Source organism: Falco naumanni, chromosome W (genome assembly GCF_017639655.2).
Source record: "Falco naumanni isolate bFalNau1 chromosome W, bFalNau1.pat, whole genome shotgun sequence".
Classification (NCBI taxonomy): Eukaryota; Metazoa; Chordata; class Aves; order Falconiformes; family Falconidae; genus Falco; species Falco naumanni.
In genome coordinates this window covers 10,902,357-10,924,386 of record NC_054079.1, presented here as the reverse complement: position 1 = coordinate 10,924,386, position 22,030 = coordinate 10,902,357, and the positions used below count along the sequence as shown (strand labels likewise).

General features: G+C 35.3%; 1 protein-coding gene across 5 annotated transcripts in view; it reads right to left on the bottom strand.

The window, feature by feature from the left end:
* The window catches only part of LOC121080568 (A disintegrin and metalloproteinase with thrombospondin motifs 6-like), a 150,050-nt gene that overhangs the window by 45,848 nt on the left and 82,172 nt on the right, over positions 1 to 22,030 (bottom strand). For all 5 annotated transcript variants that reach the window (XR_005825415.1, XM_040578663.1, XM_040578661.1 and 2 more), the window contains 4 exons: positions 19,369 to 19,476; positions 12,834 to 12,979; positions 10,422 to 10,485; positions 161 to 263 (listed from right to left, as the gene is read on the bottom strand). Coding sequence is in view for 4 of the 5 variants with exons in the window: in XM_040578663.1 (XP_040434597.1) it covers positions 161 to 263; positions 10,422 to 10,485; positions 12,834 to 12,979; positions 19,369 to 19,476 (421 nt within the window). In the remaining variant the exon portion in view is untranslated. The remainder of the gene's footprint in view (positions 1 to 160; positions 264 to 10,421; positions 10,486 to 12,833; positions 12,980 to 19,368; positions 19,477 to 22,030) is intronic.

The following is a 22,030-nucleotide window of genomic DNA, read 5'->3' as shown; positions in this document are numbered from 1 at the left end:
CTGTAACATTTTTGGCAATTGACAAAAATACAAGCATAGCAAACTTCGCTCATTGTATCTTAATCAAAACATTAAATTTACAAACATTACTTTATATATAACATTTATATAATTTTGAAGACTTCACATATGATAACATTTTTGCAAAGCTACACCATACCTCCAGTGTAGGGTTTCCAGTTATAATACTTTCCTCGGAAAGCCATATTGTCAAAGTCCGCACATTGTTTTTCTCGAAAATCGCGGGCCCCTGGAGGACATAGCTAAATTAATAAAGACAAAAAAAGATTAATTTGTTCTGAATATCAACATAAAAGGAAATACTTATATGCTTATATTACAAACATTATCATGCAAGAGACTAGGAGGTGGTTCCTTGCTTTATCTTGTGACTCTGATTCTGACACTTTATTGATTTACAGTTGAATTGTCTATTTTGCAATCTTAGGCTGGCATGAAGTAACTGAAGTAATTTAAACAAAGGTAAGTTATATAATAGTTTACATAAAACTGGACAATCAAAATCATGTCAAACTATGCTTCATAATCAATCCATCGGCTATCTCCTTATAAACACAGATAAAAACAGCTGAAAAAATTAAACCAAAATAATTTTGTTAAGAGCTCTACACTCAGTTGTACTGTACTAAGAAGCTGTACTGAGCTATGTTTTTAAGACACTGAAAAAAAAATTAAAATATTTTCTGGAGAGCTGTATCACCTTTGCTTACTTGTAGCCTTGACAAAAGCATTGTATTAAGGCTGAGAATGAGACTAGATATCATACTTGGTCTTGACTCTTACCGGTCTCCAAGAATGAAGAAATAAATACTACTTTGATTTAAATTTTCATCACTTCACATTACCAATTATGAAACTGAAAAATAGCTTTTTTACTTGGAATAAGGGTAGGTATAAGTGTAATTCATCTCAGAAAAGAATTATAGGAGAAACGGAATTCTTTGCTATTTCACATTTTTCATCAGCAAGTTCAAAATAATAATGACAACTAATCTTGAGTACACCCAGAATTTAGATAGCACATTAAACATTGTTATTAATGATTAAGTACCTGCTGCAATTGTAAGCTTCATCAGATAAAGTATTTGAAATATAGATTAAAATAATTTTTAGACTGGAAGACAAAATAATTTGTTTGAACAGAAATTAGCAGTGTTAACAAATATTACTATTTTATGAGCAACAGAAAAGTCCATTTGATGGCAGTTTTACTAGTCTTCATACTGATCTCAGCCAGTTAGCATTGTTCAGGAGCCTGAAATGCATTCAAGTGAAAGGGTCTGTATAAACATGCATGATAAAAATTTACTGCACAACACAAATATTAACATAATAATTATAATTCTCAGTATACATTAATCAAGTCAGCCCATTGCAATATGATTCAGAAACTACAGAATTTTTCTCCAATGTTTAAGCTGTTGCAATATAAATGAAAATGCTGGACATTACTGCAATTTTCAATTCTCTCTATATATCACTTTATTATTTCCTTCTAACTAAAAATACATTTTTTAATATAACAACAGTAGAAAAATACTTTTGCTACTTTAATTCAATAATCCTTCAGATCATAAAAATAACTGTAGAGGATAAAAAATAACTATGTAAATAAAATAAGAATTTAAAAATAAAATTAATTAGGAACACAAATTAAATTTGCCTCTTTGCATCATATTCTCCAAGCAGTAGAAGGACCAGTCTTGAATCTGAATATCTCTGATACTGGTCACTACACCCTATTCTTCAGTCTCATGCTTAGATACTAATTTACATGGCTGGTATTTTAACTGCATCAAGTTACCCTTACAAGTTAATTAAATTACACATCATCACCCCAAATGAAATCCTTTTTCTAAATAGTTACACTAGGACAAAACAATCAAATATGAAGATTAGTAAAGAAGGATAATGACTTCCATATTTATACTCTTTAAAACAATTCTTGCAATCTGATCTTTGAGATGTAGTCCTACTTTTCATTTGATGGTGATCTTGGGTGTATTTTGAGTCAACAATATAATCTTCATAAATAATCTGGATGATAGGGAAGAGCATACCCTCAACAAGTTTGCTGATAATACAAAACTGGGAGGAGTGGCTGATATGCCAGAGGGTCGTGCTGCTGTCCAGAGGGACCTTGACATGCTGGAGAAATGGGCCCACAGGAACCTCATGAAGTTCAAGAAATGAAAGTCCTGCATGTGGGGAGGAACAACCCCATGCACCAGTACACATGCTGGGGGCTGACCAGCTGGAAAGGAGCTTTGCAGAAAAGGACCTGGGGGATCTGGTGGACACCAAGTTGAACATAAGCCAGCAGTGTGCTCTTGTGGCAAAGAAGGCTACTAGTATCCTGTGCTGCATTAGGAAGAATGTCAACAGTAAGTCCAGGGAGGTGATCCTTCCCCTATACTCAGCACTGTTGAGGTCACATCTACAGTACTGTGTCCAGTTCTGGGCTCCCCAGTACAAGAGAGACATGGCCATACTGGAGAGAGTCCAACAAAGGGCCACAAAGGGCCTGGAGCATCTCTTATATGAGAGGCTGAGAGAGCTGTGACTGTTCAGAGAAGAAAAGGCTCAGGGGGATCTCACCAGTGTGTACAAATACCTGAAGAGAGGGCAGAAAGGGGACGGAGCCAGGCTCTTTCCAGTGGTGCCCAGTGACCAGACCAGAGGCAATGGGCACAAATGGAAACACAGAAGGTTCCTCCTGAACATCAGGAAACACTTTACTGTGAGGGTGACTGAGCACTTTCACAGGTTGCCCAGAGAGGTGGTAGAATCTCCCTCCTTGGAGATATTCAAAAGCCATCTGGACATCGTCCAGGGCAACCTGTTAGAGGTTTGAGCAAAGGGGACTGGACAAGATGACATCGAGAGGTCCCTTCAACCCTCAGTCATTCTGTGATTCTGTAAGCAAAGCTAAGCTACATCTTTCTCTTACCCTATTAAATATTGATTCAGTTTTTGCCACAATTTAAACTGCTAAAATCACTGTTTGCATCCTCTTTTCTCCTCAAAGACAGCTCTGGAAGTCTCAAAGAAAGCCAGCTACACACAAGCATGCTTAGCCTGTAATCTCACTGCTGACAAGAACAGAAGACAAGGCTGGGAATACCTGGAAGCAGTTATAGGAACTAAGGGAGCAAAGCCACTCAAACAATGTTCCTGCTTTCTTGGTATTTTATCTGGGTTATGGTAGTCCTGCAGATTAAATTTTGGTTTGCTATACTGCAAGTACTGTTAAATTAATTTCACAAACTAATATACCAATGATATCAAAGCTTTTACATAACCCAGTGTCTTTGGCTCTAAAAATGCAAATCCATCAATCCATAGATAGATTGGGTGACCTCTGCAATAAAATAAGTTTCTGTTTTAGCAGCTAAGTTCACTCAGTGAATACTGACAAGTACTAGCCCTTACCTCAGGATCTTGCTCTTCATCCAAATCATTAATTTGAACACTGAATCATTAATTTGAATCCAGTTTCAGGTGGATTCTGTAAAGTTTTCAGGCAGTCCTTTTGAAGACTACAGTTACCAAATGATAGCCTGAAACCTGAAAAATTCTGTATAAGCATAAAATGCAATATACTTAAATTTATTTTTGTTCCATACTTTTCATATCTTTTCCAATATCTCACTAATACATGAGAGGAAATAAAACTAAAGGCAATAATGTCCTCAAAAAATGCATTCAAAATAATAGGCATAGAAATGCAAAAAAAGTTACTGCAAGGTAAGCTACAATATGCATTTACAAAATGTCTGCTCTATGGCACTGTCTCTCTGTGTACTCTTCTCCCAAAATAAATTTGCAATAGTTGCTTCTCTTTATTTGGTAAAACAGTTCAATTTTTTCATGGAGTTACAATATGTACATCGATAACTTCTGTCAAACAACAGGCTGCTTGTGCTTCCAAATGCTCTTTTACAAGACTGCTAATCATGAGGTAGGAATCTAACAAACGTATAAGAACTTATAATCAGGTCTGAAGAGTGTCCTGAGAAGATGATGAAATAATTAAAATTTTGAGTCAAAAAAGTACTGACTTTAAGAACAATATCAAAATTTTTAAGACTGAAGCAAAAATAAATCATCTAAGGAGTGTTAACAAATCATTGAATCAATGTTGACATGACATCAGACATCTCACAGAAATCTTTTTATCTTGGAACTTCAAGTCAGGCAGACTTCAGTAGTTGAAGTCATCAGGTTTCCTATTAACAAAGAGCTACACTACACCACACACATGAGAAACACAGCCAGAAGGGTGACAGCTGAAACTCAAGTACTGTTCCAAGAGGTAACCCCTCACATGAAAGCATTTTAGAAAAAAATAGGCTTGAAAATATTAAATTATGAAAGCAACAAACAATATATGTGAATATATGCATAAAAGGAGGAACCAACAAAAATCACTTGCCTACATTCTGTTAAAAGGCTGAAGAACCAGAATCTTTTAAAGGTATGTATACATACATACTTCTATATAAATAAAGCATTCACAGAACCTGTAAACAAAACATGTTTCTATTCGTATTTTTAAAATTAGGAAGCTTTTAGGTTTAGATGTATATGAAACTAAGCTTCACATCCTATACATCAAATCAGACAGTGAGTTACTTTGAGTAACTATGTCCCTTGCAATTTTATTAGCATTGAGGGTGTGAGTAGTGTTTGTTTGGGGTTTTTTGTTTGGTTGGTTTTTTTTTTTTAATTAAAAATGCCTTGGTTGGGAAAATATACATTTTTTTGTAAGGTATAGTGTGTTTGGTGGAAGAAACTAAGTTTCTGATGAGTGTGTTCTTTCTACCACCCTTTTGTTTACATAACTCATTAGCTAATATTCTTTTCTGCTGATCTCAATGTTTCCATTAGCAGATGCCTTTTGAATTAAGAACTCATATATGGCTTTGGAAGTGTTTGATGAGAAATATACCTAGTAGGAGTGTGTGCACTGTTTCCAAAGAATGAAAACGGTCAAAAGAAAGGGCAACAGAATCAACTCATCTCTGAAAGAAAAATGAAGTCAAAGTAATTTTTTTGTTGTTGTTTGGAAATAGTAGGAGCTTTAGGGATTGCTATGTTTAAAATTACAGATGGGCAATGAATGTTGAGATACTGAAAAAAACCCCACTCAATTTCAACAGAAAAGATGTACAAACAACACATTTTTCATAAAAACAATGACAGATTTGCATGCTTTTAATGGTTATATTAATCAAACATACCATTCCATTAATAATGTCAAGCACTAAAGACTATCATAAATCTTGGGAAAAAAATCTACTAGTCTCAGCAATTCTTACTTACTTAGAACCCTAAATATTACCATAAAAGAAATGCACTACAATTGTCAAAACCATTAAGGCAGTAAATTTAACCTTCTGTAAGTCACAATATGTTTATGCACTGGAAAACCATACCCAAAAAATATGCTAAAAAATGATTCACAGTCAAACTGTAAGAATGTCCAAATTGCCTGGCCACAGTTTGCTGTTGTTCAAGATTTGTTTTTAAGATCTAGACAATGAAATGCAAAGTTTCCTTTTTGATTTCTTGTTTAAATTACTGACTGAAATCTGAGGATAGATAGGTGTCGTGGTTTAACCCCAGCTGGTAACTAAGTACCACGCAGACGCTCGCTCACTCCCTCCTCACCCAGAGGGATGGGGAGGAGAATCAGAAAAGACTGTAAAACTTGAGGATTATTTAATAATTGAAATAAAGTAAAATAATAATAATAATAATAATAATAATAATAATATTAACAACAACAACAGTTATAATGAAAAGGAGGGAGAGGGCGATAAGAATGAAATCCAAAGGGAAAGGAGAAAAAACAAATGATGCACAATACAATTGCTCACCACCCACTGACGCCCAGCCAGTCCCCAAGCAATGATCAGCAGGCCCTGGCCAACTCTCCCCAGTTTAATATACTGAGCATGACATCTCATTGTATGGAATACCTCTTTGGCTAGTTTGGGTAACCTGTCCTGGCTGTGTCCCCTCCCAGTTTCTTGTGCCCCTCCAGCCTTCTCACTGGCAAGGTCTGAGAAACTGAAAAGTCTTTGACTGAGTATAAACATTACCCAGCAGCAACTAAAACCATCAGTGTCCTATCAACATTGTTCTCACACCAAATCCAAACCACAGCACTGCACCAGCTACTAAGAAGAAAATTAACTCTATCCCAGCCAGAACCAGGACAATAGGGAATACACATTTTGGAACAGAGGACTACAATTTTAAAATATTTTGATAAATTGAAGCAGTTGCTTGAAATAAAGCAATGGATGCAAATTACTACACTTGGGTAGGAACAATCAACTGTGCAAGCACAAGTTGAGGAATGACTCCCTAAACAGCAGCTCTTTAGAAAGGGATTTGGGCATTATGGATGAATAAATATTGTTACTGCTGTAGGAAAAACAAACAATACTGAAATGAATAAACGGAATATCATCACTAAGATGACAGACTTAGTTCTAAGTTGTACTTAGCCCTGACAGGCTTCAGCTAGAAGCCTGTACAGAGGTTTGGGCACCACGCTTCAAGATGTGTGCTACTGCAATCCCAAAGGCTATTAACATAGAGATTGTCTAGTGTAAAGAAGACCAAGAAGGGGGATGATAGTGGTCTGCAAAGACAGGAAAGGCTGCTATAGAGGAGCTGTCTTCTTATTGGGGACAGAGTGAGTAAGGGTCTTAAAGGGTGGAAAAACATACATATACAAACATATATTTTAGGAAAAGAGTCCTGACAGTAAGGATATTAAAGAATCCTATTGATATCTCCCTGACTGGAGATATTTCAAAACAGACCAAACTTACAAGTCAGCTGCCTAACAATCAGTTGAGAATGATTTAATGACAGTTGATTTTGCCTTTGAGCCAGGAAATAGCCTGAATGTCCTCCTCAGATACCTTCTAGATGTTCCTTCTGTGACCCTATAAGTTTCCTCTTAGTAATAAACAAGTATATAGAGAATAAGGGAAGCAAAATTGACTAAGAATAAAACTGTCTGAAAAGTGTCTAACAATAAGAAATAAATTATGATAAGAATAAAAGAACATTTCAATTGTATCACTAGGTAGCTATGGTGCAATAGTTAATAACAAAAAGCAGTAAAAATTAGTTGTATATTTGTGAGGGAGCAGGTTTACATATTATGTAAACTTTCTTGTGTACTAGTTACTGTGGCAGATGCTAAATATCTATTGGAGATAAATGTTTTAAATAAGAATGCCTGGACAACTACCTTGCTAGAATCCTCAAAGAGTTAAGGAAGGAGAGCTCCAGCCTGCAAACATGAATATTTAAACAAATCTTAGACTGTACCTACAAACTGAAACAGTGCTAATGTAAAAAGTTCATTATTTGAGGACAAATAGAATATTCTAGGTTACAGTTTGCCTGACATCGATCCCAAATAACGAATAGTGAACGCTGTACCACTTATCTAAAGGATGACGCACCTATATTTAGTTAAAGTCGGGAAATGTCCCAAGGACCCTTATTGCCACATGACGGATGCACAGACTGCTAAGTCCTTGGGTTGGTTATCTTTAGAAGGGACATTTGGTCTTAGATTCCTGTTGTACATGCAACGTGGCGAAGATAAAGACTTTAAACATGGCTGCTGAGAAATAGAGTCTGTGCAGAGACAACTCCTCAAGGACATTGCACAGGCACGAGATATGTAAATTAATTCTCAGAATTGTAATAAATATGTAAACAATTTCTTGGAAAACTAATGAATAGGTATGAGTAGCTTGTATAAAGGGGGGACTGAAAAGTCCCCTCGGTGTGCATGACTTTGGTGGAGCGATCCCCCATGCACCCAGCGCTGCCGAATAAAGATAACCTCCGCTCGCCTGCATATTGCTGACTGATTCTTCAAATCAATAAACACAAAAGTTGGTAGAGACTTGACTGATACAGGTTTAAAAGAAATATAAATAAAATACAAATCAGTATTTTGTATAAGAATAGGTTTTATCAACTAAAACTTTTTACATTTCCTGGTAAAATTAAAAGGATAATGGAATATGCTTAGATTTTTATAAGGCACTTAGTAGTGTAGAACATCCAGACTAAAAAACTAGAAAAAAACCTGTACTAGTTCTGAAAAGCACACAGTAAGTTTATTAAATATTTACTGACACATTTCAATAAGGAATTCTCACTTGGTAAATTCATAGGTGAATTTCCTATCAACTGTAAGAACAAAAATTATGTTCAATGTTACTCAACATTTTCATTTGTGAATTGGAACTATAAACAAAATTCTTGCTTATGAAATTTTCCAATTACAAAAAGACCATCTCAGTGAAAATTAAGATGAAAGTAAATTAATTACAGCATATCATCTGGTAAACTGGATCCATTCAAATTAAAATTGCATGAAGACAGCCAATCACAAAGATACACATCTATGGAAAAAAATAAGATGGTCAAAATTTGAGAATGGTACACTAATTTGGAAGGTTGTATGACTGGAAAAGTTTTGCAGCTCATACTGGACAAGCAGCTCAGCTTCAGTTTCTCTCACAACACTGTGCCCCAAGGCCTAATGCACTTCTTGGCTGTACTAACAGAACAGCTGTCATAAGCAGTAGGAAAGTAATTTTTAATTTTGAAATTTGAAATACTTCCTAACAATGAGGATAACCTCCACAGAGAAGTTTGCAGAACTAATACTTATGATATTTAATAACAATCATAAAAAAAAGTTTTATCAAGGAATGTTTTCTAAACTCCTGAATTATTGAACTGCTACTGACTTGGAAACTTACTAGTGAAATTCTTTATTGGTGTGAACTTTTTTCTGGTACAATTTTTACTTGAAGTTGAAATTTTGGTTCATAATTTAATTTTATACATTTATACACTGACCCACTGTGGTGGTGTGCTTTCATTCCCCGCTGCCCCCCCCCCCCCCCCCCCCCCCCATTTTCGGTAACTAAGACCCACCAATAGCGGTGATAACGAATGCCTCTGGTCCCTGAGGGCAGTAATCGACTCAAAGCGGCTTCGGGGGTTTGACTTGAGATCTCACAAAACAGTAAACAGGTCTAACAATGAACCTGACTGAGTGACGCCCAGGGTGAGGCGGAGGCCTCATAGCCTGGTTTTGCTCCAACAAAAGCCAGGAAGATCCCCTTACATCTGTACCGAATACCCTGCCCTATGCCAAACCATCGGGCCCCACTGACCTCTAAGGGCCAATCGGCACACGATTGACTTAGTCCCACCTCGCCGTGAGTATAAATCTGGCATTTAGAATCCTCTGTTTTGAGGGTGAGAACCCCAACCACTGTAGGGGTCGATGGGCCTGGACCTCTCCTCCCCAAGCAGGGACGCCTCTTTGGTAAGACTTGCGCCCCTGACTGCATTGGATGTTACTCGGTAAAGTATCGCTATCTAAAGCGCTGAACTCTTAACTCAAACTCGATTGTTGCATTAAGTGCATTCATCAACGGCAATTCTGAATTTGCTATATCTGTTGCCTTAATAAATCATCTATTTTTATCAACTTTGCAAAACTGTTTCAGTGAAAGTCCTTGGACTGGGCTCTGACAGGCAAACGTTGACTATGATGAGTGGCTGTACATATATAATCCTTTCGATATAAACCCGTTGAGCAAGTCTGAGACTAGGATTGGATCTAGCCACACCTAGACTCCTCTCTGGGAAGGAGTTTAGAAAGCAAGGGGATTCTTTCCGAACCTCGACCCTCTTGACTCAATGGAAGGGCTGTCTTCCCCCCCGCCACAGGTCAGACCCTTACCCCTTAATGCGTCGCCCACCCCCTCAGTGGTACTTCATTATTTGATGGGCTCAGCTCTAAAATGAAACTGCATAATCATTCTGGTAACACAAGAAACAGTGGATATCTGATGGCAAAGCAGCAGGTTTAAAACACCAGAAGAAATACATTTTAACAGAATGTATAAGAGGATTGTGCAACACATTAGCACTGGAAGTTATAAAGGTATAAAAAGGGTAAGAGGGTTTAAAAGTGGATTCATGGAGGATACTTCCATTTGTGGCAGTTAAGCAACATGGTACAGATATGATGTGGAGCTCAAGAAATCTTTTCACACCCAGCTTCTGGAAACTCATACAGTACATATTCATGGAAAAGTCATGCCTTGGCAGCCAGAAGTTAATAATTTTTCCTTAAGCACCTGTTATTTGCCACTGCTGGGAGACAAGACACTGGGCTAGCCAGACTTTTTGTCTGATGTGGAATGTTCCTTATTCACCTAAAACAGAATTCAAAGCTTTTCTGAATGAGGAAAAAAATGCATCCATTGCTGCTGAAATGAAAAACAGACAAGATGAGATTGTACTCTTACAATGGAACAAAATTTACTTACATTAGTATTACAGGAGCGATACCGCTTCCTTTCTCCAAGACAATATTTGCCTCCACCTGAAGGCCTGGAAAAACATGTTTTATGTGGTAGTATATGTATTAGTATAAAACCAAGTTCATTATATATATTTATGTATTATTAGTATAAATACAAGTCCATGAGATAGAATTATATATTATATAAAATTATAAATTTATAAATATATATTAATATATAAAATTTTATATAACAAAATTTTAAAAGTACGTAGAAGTTTTAAGGTGATATTTTTAAAGTATTTTATTTAATAATTGTAGCATTGACATGAATTGGAGCAGACAAAACAATACCGGGTACTTGAAAATCTTCACACATATAGTATTTATCCAGTTTGCATAGATCCCAAGGAATACAGTTTAACTGTATTTTGAACATCTTAAAAAGGCATTGTTTTTAATATTTGCTTGCTTTGTAAAACTAGAATGAGCAATGTGTAAAACAACCTACATACTTTTTTTTTAATCTTCTCATATTACACATGAAAATATAACAAAATGAAGAAACATTGTCTGCTAAATACTGGAGCCAAGAGCAAAGACTGCATTTTCTAGTTCAAGAATCTGATTTGAATTAAATAGTATTAAAACTGAGGAAACAGGTTTCTATTAGTATATTAAGACACTAGCTCTTCTCAAATTGTTCAAGAACCTTATCTGTCTTCCACAGAGGTCAAATACTGAATTAACATTGACTTAAATAGAAGATTAATCAGACATCAGATCTTTGGCTCATATCTTAAAATCAAAATAGAAAAAAATGTGGTGTTTGATTTATAATAAAGAAATAAAAGAATTTACAATTACCTAAAAAGAAAATCAATACTATTTTTCACATTATAGATATTTAACCAGGCAACGCTATTCTAGAAATTAAAGTTAATTAATAAACGACAGGGAATTTTTTCCTAATGCTGACACATACAAAAGAAAATTTAAACAAAGAGTGCATTTGCTTGCTGCACTGTTAAACATTTACAATTTAATCATCTTTCAGTGTACCAACTGATATACATGGTGACAGGAGTTGTTAAAAAAATATTAGGAATTTACTCATGTTCCAAACTAACATTTAACTATCATTTTTACATACTTCTGTGAAAAAAATAATGTATTTAATTTATTATTCTCTCAGTAACATAATCTGAATTGCTATCAATGCATATGGATATTTTTTTCTTTTGAATTCATTCAGTAAGTAGTGATATTTGCTAGATTTGATTGACAGTTATTGCTAATGATAGGAGGTGAACAGACCACCTTAAACAGCAGTAATGTAGCGTCATGGTGTCTCTTGCAGAGTGCAGTAGAAACTTGAAGTACAGCCTAGCTTACAAAACATGGGTACAAGCAACAAAGAACTGAAGTGTGCAGAGAGGAGAAGATAAGAATGGAGTGACAAAAGTCACAGAATGGATTTTCATGAAATAATCAAAAAAGCTTCATGTTTTCAAGAAAAAGTGGTTTTAAAAACTAATAATGGTGATGAAAATAGAGATTATGGGATGTGACAAGAACAAGGTATGGAGTAATAAAACCATCCTTCCACTAAGACCTAGAGCTGTGATGAAGTAACCAGAACAGGGCAAGCAGCAACAGAAAAAAACCAGTGATTCATTCAGCAAAGAACAGTAATGGAAAGAAGTAAGCATTCCTCATCTGAGAAGCACTAGTGACAGAGAGAAGAGCACTTACCTGACAGATCTTCTCTGGAACAGTGCTCAGGACATTGGGAAGCAGACAGATGAAAGGACCAGTACAGATACACACAATAACCCAAGCTGTAGTAGAGAAGCTGGCCCCTCTTGAGAGAGAGTAGATGGACCAATAGGAAGTAGTGTTGGGGAGAGAAGTTGCTGAATTCTTTTAAGAGTCAGTGGGAAGTCACAACTAAGTGTTGGATGTGATAGCATATAAATATATTGTATGTAACATGATAATACAAATTATGGTTTATATGTAAGCAGTTGTATGCAAAATCTTAGAAATATTGAGTTACTTTTTTAATAAGTAACTGGCAAGTTACTTTATATCCTAGACAAGCATCAGAGATAATGTATGTCTTAAGAAGAAAATCTAAGGCATAATTTAAATATATTTGCATGAACAGTAAGTTGCAGAAAGAAAACTGTTCTCGTTACTGCTAAATATAAATCCAGTTATCTTTACAGTACATACATAACAGATACATTAAGAAACGTTAAAAGTATGCCTCGTGAGCTGCTCCTGCTAAACTGTAAACTGTTTCTGTCTGCTATTTTGAAGACAAATGTTGCCAAACTAGCAAAACAATTTTACAGATAACATGTGTAACCATAGTTTTGAATAATTTTTAAGTGTGTCTTTTTGTTGGCTCCGGCTTACTTTAGCTACTTACGCTGGACTGTCACAGTGTCTTATAGATGAGGAGACTCCTCCCCCGCAGGTCCTGCTGCACTCTCCCCATAATGACCATAAACCCCAGCTTCCATCTATGCTCTGGGGCCAAATGCCAAAAGGTACGCACTCTCCCTGATAACACCACTGAAAGATTTCACAAAAAACCCCACAAAATTAGCTTCCAGGCCAACATAGAGTTATTAGGACAGAAAAATATAAGGGTCAGGCAATGGCAATTATAGGCATTAGCATTCTCTCTATAGATAACAAGACTAATATTTTACATTTTCTAGCCATGTTTAGACATTGGTGATGGTGTGTGTGATTTATTGTCTTCACTAAATCCTGAATCATAGGTCCCTATCACAGACCATAAGTTAAAGCAAGCTTAAAATAAAGATTTTTGTTTCTTCATACATCCTCCTTAATGATTAATATTAAAGGAACTGCAAATAGCTTACAGTCTTTTTAAACACTAAGATGCATTTCTAAGATTAGTTTAGTAAAACACCCTCCACTTAGGATTCATGTAGGGGCTTCATTACACAAAATGAAAAATTCCCTCCAATAATATTTATAAGAAAATATTCCCTTAACATTTAAAAAAAAATCTGAACTAGGTTACAATGGAAGAAGAATTTGTTGCAGTACTTAATTTATACTAACCCTACAGACATAATAAAAGTAGCGCCACGGCATTAGACATGGTACAGAAAATCACTATATAATAGTGACTAGCCATTTGTTCAGGGACAGAATGAACATATGTACTTTATTCATGCAAACACTGAACCTTTGCAATATTGTTATTTATATTGGACATACAAAATGACAGACAATTCACACAATAGCTAATTGTTAAAATAAGTTTATAATTTCCTTAGTCAGAAACCTTTTTTAAATCATTCAGAAATAAACCTGGAGCCCATAGTTTGATCCACATTCTGGTGTCTATTGCATTACTGAGAATCTGGTAGCTCAATTAGATAAGCCTTTCTTGCTGTTACTGGCTTAAGCGACAGAGTAGAGCATGGCCTCAGGTTTACTGTGACCTGAATCTGCATGTTTCACTTCTAAAAGGTGGATATCTGCTGTTTAACTCCCTTGAATTCCCATAATAGACACAGTATTGATCCTTTCCAAAAAGAAACCCAGATGTCTGTGTCAAAATCAGCCATATGAATTTGAAAAAAAGCACTGAGACATACACAGAAGACACAGAGAGATAGACATATCCCTGTTCAGCCATAAGCACTACTAAAAGACTCAGTGTTGACTTTATGCTAATCAGTACAGCAAAGCCAAGTTTTCTCTTATCCTGAGACCTAAGGCTCACCTAAAGCATCAGTCCTGGTAATTTGGGATATATGTAAACAAGTAAATGCAGCCACTCACAATGACCTGAATTACTCTGGATTTTTATGAAAGAAACTGAAAAGAGAATTTAACCATCAGTCATTACTCAGGAAAAAAAAAAAGAATTAATAGGAGTTTGATATGAACAAGGATTGTACAGAGTTAGTCAAAGAAAATTAATAAATTATTTTTTCATTAGAAATTTCATTTTTAATAAAAAGGTACTTCTAGACTGTCAAACATGTCAGAGTAAGTGTGAAGCTCTCAAGAACGTACATTGAAACAATGAATAATAAAATGTGTAGCTTATCATGAGCAAATGCACCTAGATAAAAAGTAGTTTTGCATATGAACACATGCTACCATTTAACATTAATGTGAAACCTGTAGCATTATTTTTCTAGCCACATTCATACTTGTTTCTTCTCTCAAAACATTTTTATCCTCCTCTTTTTTCTCTGTATGTGCAGTACCTGTTTTAAAACAGCTGTTACAATCCAGCACATTTCGGTTTATAACCTCATCCTCTATCAGTTAGAGAAACAAAACAGCATTAATGTAAAGCAAACTATTTTAAATCTCAAGATCAAAATGCATTGCCTTTTCTACTAGGTCTGGTTGGGACAGTTTTCCTCATAGCAGCCAGTCTAGTGCTGTGTTTTAGGTTTGTGACCAGTGCATATAACACACCAATGTTTTAGCTACTGCTGAACAATGCTTGCACAGCATCAAGGCTTTCTCTGCTTCTCACTCTGTTGCACCAGCGAGTAGGCTGGGGGTGGGCAAGAGGTGGGGAGGGGATACAGCAGGGACAGCTGACCTCAACTGACCAAAGGGATATCCCATACCCTATAACATCATGCTCACCAATAAAGCTGGGGGTATTTCCAAAGTAGCCATTGCTCAGAAAACTGGCTGGACATCAGTCTGTTGGTGGGGGGTGGTGAGTGATTGCCTTTGCATCTCTTGTTTGTTTTTTCTTTCTTTTCCTTTCACTTACTAAACCCTCTCTATCTCAACCCATGAGTTTTTCTCACTTTTGCTGTTGATTCTCTCTTCCATCTTGGGGGGGGGGGGGGGGGGGGGGGGGAGCGAGTGACTGGGGGGGGCTTAGCTGTCAACCCGCCACACCCTTCTTCAGAAAAAAAACAAGGACACAAGATTTCATGGAATTGTACTGTGGAAAGGAAGGTTTATCCTTCTTGCAGTTCTAAATTAACAACTCAGAGGTTTATGCCAATAAGTAGGCATCTGTCAGAGGAACGTACCTTCATATATATGGAGCTTCTCTTACATCCAGACTACCACTGAATATCTGCATAACACATAATGCACTCCGTATAGTGAACTCAAATATTTTTAGGTAGTACAGATATAACCACATGGCACAGTGTTTTGCAATGCCTCTAACAGTGCAATTATGATGGAGAAGGAAGTATTTATGTGAATTACACATGAAAGATTAAAATTTTTTGTTTTCTTATAAATATAATGATAAATTAAGTGATAATGATTTTATTAATCTAAGACAATAATCTCCTTAAAGCATTCTGTTAGAGAGGCCACAGGAGTACATGATCAGGTATCTAATGCTAAAGTAAAAAGCTAGAAATTAAAATGTTTCTAAGAGTAAAAATGTATGCTAATAATTTAATTTTTAAAACATTATAAATATTAAAAACATGTCAAAATCAAAGTTAATAAATGAAACACACTCAGAATTAAAGTTAACCCCCCAAACTCTATATTATGATTGTATAAAATAGGCAGGTGCATTTCACCTGCCTTGTTTTTCCAAAGCTGTATAAAATCTCTGTGCTCTGTAATTTCCTGCCATCCAAACATTTCTTTCTTCTACATTCCCATATTTCCCTGTAAAAGCTCCTTAAATGCTGTTTTTTCTTCTCTAATGAAGTTAAATTTGAGGACTTATTGCTCACTTTAGTGAAAATTTATCTTTCACCAGAGGCCAGTGATGCACAGAATCTCTGTCAGAGTAATTAAAGATTACCAAAATCTTCATTATTTCTAATGGGACTACAGAAATATGCTTCTGCCATGAACTATAGCAACCCAATCTGCTATAATGAGGTAAGGACTACTGAGTAACCAGTTTATGAAGATACAAGAGGAGGTGACAGCTATTTTAAAAGAACAACCCTTCATGAAAGATTTAGAACTGAAATGTCAATTCTCTTCCACTGAAGCAACTTTCAGTTAGTTCAATTAGGACAGTGGTGATGCATTTGAATACATCTAAAATGTGCACAAAATTTTAACCCTGTGAATTGATGTGAGCAGACTGGGAATTTTCTTCTACAGATTATTAACAATAAACCAAACTACTACATTATGGCATATTTGAGATCACTTTTTATATGAATTTTAGTTGTTTAACAGAACTAAGATTTACAACAGTATGCATTTACAAAACTCATACAGCAATTACTGTAATAGTGAGGAAAACTGCCATCTCATCTTAAACAATGGATTTTCAACCAGTGCTTCTATAATTATTTTGTAAGGAAACTTAATGTCCAGTAATAACTTTAATTTAGGTCACCACATGATATAGCTACTTAAACTGTGCTTTCAGCACACTTTTCACTTTTTTGCACGTTTTTCCCTTGTTAGCATCCCTCCCTAGCGTGAGTCTATACAATGATGCTAGAAAAGGTTACTTTTTTATTACTTTAAATTCAAAGACAAAAATAAACATTCCTATCAATTTTGTCTTTTTGTTTTATATGCACTATTTCCTCATCAGAGTATTTTTAAATCTATCAGTTAGTTTACCTCCACAAACACATCTCTGGGTATACATGACCAGAGAGAAGCTTCATGTATATTTTAAATTATTATTGCAAGATTAGGAAAAAGTGCACCTTTTTGAACCTGGATGATACGAAAAACCCTTCACCAAAGCATGAACATGTTAAAGCTTCAAAACAGAATAGATGTACAAGTTCTGTCAGTAGCAAACACCCACTCTATTCTCTTTCCCTCTATGCAGAAAACAGCTGAGTAACATTTATGGAAAACACTCTAAAAACCTTCAGGCATAGGCAGACATCTACTGTGGACAATTTCAACCCAAAGAGTTAAAGTTTGGCATGTTTATATAAGGAACTGAAAGAAGGTTTTATAATAGTGTTAGGCAATTTTAATCATAGAAATCCCTCCCAACTCTGCCAATAAGACATTAATGCACAGTGCATCAAATTTTGCTTTGAGCTAATAGTTACACCAAATTTACATCAGTGTAACTAAAAGCAGAAATTGACCCTCCAAATATGATAAAGTACTCTGGGATCTTGTTAGGCATTTAGAGCAGAGAACGTAATTTATTATATATTTGGACAGAGCCCAGCAAAATAGGGCCTAATTTGGTTGTGGTCTTTAGGAGTGACTGCAATATAAATGTTATAATAATAATAAAGTGTTACAGAATTGTAGCCTATTATTTTCTCCTTAGCGTGTGGTGAAGAGAAATACATATTTTGAAAGAATTTGTGTTTTCAGATTTTTTTGCTATCAGGAAATATAAATTTACAGGAAACTTTGAAGCTGCAGTTTACAGAAACAAAACCATTTCTCTCATTACCCTCTAAAATATAATGATGGAACAAGATACTGATGACTGGAAAAGATATTTTGTAGAGAGCAAACTGATTAAAGCCTCTGGCAAATGGACACAGCAATAGCATTTTAAAGCATCTCATCATGTTCACTGTAGTCTCATGGTTTAAAAAAATATAAATTGAGGTAAATTGCTTCTTGTCATTGACAAGGAGTGGTGGTTCCAAAATAAACCTAGACTGTTGAGTAGGGCTCCTAGCATTTTCTATTACTCTAATTAAAGGTAACATTTTTGGTAGAATGTGAAGGTCTCTCTATTTTCATTGACTAAGTCTAAGAACTCTATTTTTTTAAAGTGATCCCTTCAATTAATTTATTTAACATGGTTTACCAACATTTCCAAACTCAGCATGGAAAAACCATCAGAATGACACTATGCCATGGATCCTGAATTAAGCTGTCAGCAAGGATTAATAAACTCTAACAGCTGCCCAAAAGCTTTTATTCTTTTTATTTAAACATCAGATTGCAAGTCAAAATGCAGTGTAATCTTTGTTGAAGCTACTCCAGCTAGCATGGGAAGAGTCAGAACAGACAACAGATGACAATAGTCATTGTTAGGAAAAAAATCCAATCTGGAGCAGTAAATCTTAAGGACAGATGGATGCAGCAAATCTTGGAGAGATACTGGAAATTGTTTTAATATAGTAAGTTCTCTTCACTTCCTAAAAACCTGCATAAAATGTGTTATCTTGAAAAGAGGTATATGGAATTAACTTTTTTCCCCAATATGTATCCTCTAAATTAATAATTAAAATATTTTTCTCTCCTCTTTAAGATCTGTATAGATTTTGCCTCGTAATTGAGAAACACTCTTACTATTCTTCTTAATCTAAACCTCATTTTCAGAATTTTGTCTGAAACTACTGATTAATATACAGTCAACGTTTTAAAATCCAAATTCAAATGTTCAGACAGATGCAGAAGCACTAGGCTTATCTATTGCAACACTGACTTTCCATACTTTACTGTTAGGTAGGAAAGCTTATCTGACTGCATAGCAAAATCCTTTCAAGCTAAACGGTTATGCAAGTATAACTGAATATTAAAGGAATAATTCAAAGTCAAAATAGAATGGTCGCTGGGAAATATGGGCTTTTAGAAACCCCATTTATTAAGGCAACTTTTTTTCTATATGCTTGTATGATTCAGCTTACATCTGAAGGAATTAATTTTTTTTATCTTCTATACAAAACAGAGTTCAGGCTCTAGATCTATGTTACACATTTTCAGAGTTTAACAGTCCATTATGGAATAATGCTATAAATTTTAATAATAATAAAACTAATAAATATACAGAGAGTATGTAACAGGATTTTTTTTATGCAGGCTATAGAATTTTGTAGCAAGGATAAATGTTTTATTAAATTACATATATAAAATAGTTGTTAAATAAATTCTGTAGGATATTTCCATTAAGATGCAAATGTATTCTAAACTATATAACTCTTTTTGAACTGTTATACTTTCTCATAAGGAGTTTAATTTTCTAGTTCTTTCTTCCTGTAGTCTTTAAACAATAAATTATATGTACTCACCCCCTTTTCAATGCTCCCTGTTTGGCAAAGAGTACCTTCAGCTGCTGGAATGCTGTTGGTGACACAGCGGTTACTTTTGCTGAGGCACCAAAGCTCTCTACACACTTCCTAGGAAAGAAGGCAGAAGTTAATCAGAATAATGGCCTAAAATTAGTTCCAGTCCTCATACACACGTGTATACACAAATTGTTTTGAGCAGAGACTATAAGAACTGGGCTGGAGAGATAAATCTATAGATGGTTTTGAAATACTCTGAAGCAATTTCAAAGGCACAATATTTTACCTAAGAATATTCTGCCACAAAAATCTGGAAGCATCAAATTGTAGACTACAGGAATATGTTTTTCATACCTGTCATGCAAGTAATGTTTTATAGTTATTTTTTTCTTGATTAGTGCTAATACTGGACTTAGTATATTTTAGTGTTTACAATGTGGTCTTCAGATGTGCTGCAGTAGCTCCATGACTGTTGTTATCTGCCTTAAAATTCCATGGTAAAAGGATACTATTAGTTTTGAAATATGAAACGGCAACATTTATTTTTGTTTCATTTATTTTAAACAAAAAAATTTCTGAGCTCAGACTACTTGCTCTCATCTTCTGTAACACATGCTAAACCAGTCCATGTGTACTTAGTACAAACTGAGCTACGTACTAAAATATTTCCTTTAGGCTTTTTATATTTGTGGCTGATATTTCATAAATGATTTAACCTATCCTATTTCCCTATGTTGTCAGTGTTAAACAAACACAGGTTTTTTTCAAATAATCTTTTTTCCTACAATATTTTCACATTTGGTTTGCAGATTTACTCAATATATATTCATTATTGTATTTATTATTCAATAATTTATATTAAGTCAGTTATGTTGACATTAGAGATTCATTGTTAAAACTATCTAAGGGTTGAAATTCATAATATAGGTGTGATCCAAAGTTGGCTGAACATTTTGGAAATCTTTCAGTCACTTGAGTTGCCTGGGGATTGGGCTATGTATGCAGAATGGAACCAGAAGTGTTTTGTTTTTATAGGAACTGACTTACATTATAATCTTTGTATTATTTTGTGATCTGTGTAAGAGTTCAAAAACTGCTTATAGATATTTTCTATTTTTAAGGTTTTTTGAAAATTGGACAGATACTCAGATTTTTTAAATGATCTTATGATAGTCATTACTACTGCATTTTATTTAACAGCTGCTTGAAATCATACCCTACAAATAATTCTTGTACAGGTTCTATAGCTGAACCTTGGTACAAAGAGCAAAAAGGAAAAGAAAGTGTGAGCAAATAAAATTTATTAGGTGTGTCCCCCCTCCCCCCCCTAATTATTTCTTTGAGGAAATGAATGAGTATCTGGCACCTAGCCTATCTCTTCTATACATCTCAACCAGAACAACTGTTAAGTTTTACCCTGAGTCACGTTTCTTGCATTGTACTGTATATAGACATGGATTTATTTATACATTATTCACTAGCAGCTGCAGTAACAGTTCAACAGTACAAGGTTTTCTTGAATAATGCAAAATTATTTTCCAAGTTTAAAATCAGATGGTGCCATTCTTGCAGGACTGATATATACAGTATATTTAGTGTCATGATTGGTAAAGCAAGATATCTTTTTAAAAATCCATTAAAAACATACCATATTTAGAATGGTCCGAATTTATGAGGAATGAGTACTGATAATTTCTGGAGCTTCCATCCAATTTTTGACAACTAGGCCTAAGCTATTGCATTATATTGTTATGCACCAATTCCCATTTGGTGGAGGGCTCTATGAAAACTTGAGCATGTCATGGAATAAACTGACATTCTTGAGCCTCTTTTTAGGAGAAAAATTGCCACTTGTAAAAGCATACCTGCAGCCAATGTAGACTCTCTTACTTTTCAAATTAGAATTTTTTGTTGAAGAAATGAAAACAGTATTTACTTTAATCTGAATAAAACACTTTTGCCACTCAGCTGATAACATTTTTTGATTAAGATACACATTCACAAATGTCACAAATAAAACATATGGTTTAAAATATCAAATAGAACAAGGAAAGCACAGAAGATACATCACAAAGATTCTTGAAAAATCTCTTTAACTAGATTACAAATTTCACATTTATTTGAGACAGCTTCACCAAGGGCAAGTCCTGCCTGACCCTACCTAGTGGCCTTCTAGGATGGAGTGACTACATCAGTGAACAAGGGAAGTGCTACAGATGTTGTCTATCTGGACTTCCGTAAGGCCTTTGACATGGCCTTCCCCAGCATCCTTCTCTCTAAATTGGAGAGAGATGGATTTGATGGGTAGACTGTTCGGTGGATGAGGAATTGGCTGGATGGTCTCATCCAGAGAGTAGTGGTCAACGGCTCAACGTCCAGATGGAGATCAGTGGCAAGTGGTGTCCCTCAGGGGTTCGTATTGGGACTAGTACTGTTTAATATCTTCATCAATGACACATAAAGCGGGATTGAGTGCACCCTCAGTAAGTTTGCAGATGACACCAAGCTGAGTGGTGTGGTTGACATGCCTGAGGGACTGGATGCCATCCAGAGAGACCTGGACAAGCTTGAGAAGTAGCCCCATGTGAACTTCATGAGGTTCAACAAGGCCAAGTGCAAGGTCCCGCACCCGGGTCGGGGCAACCCGTGGTATCAATACAGGCTG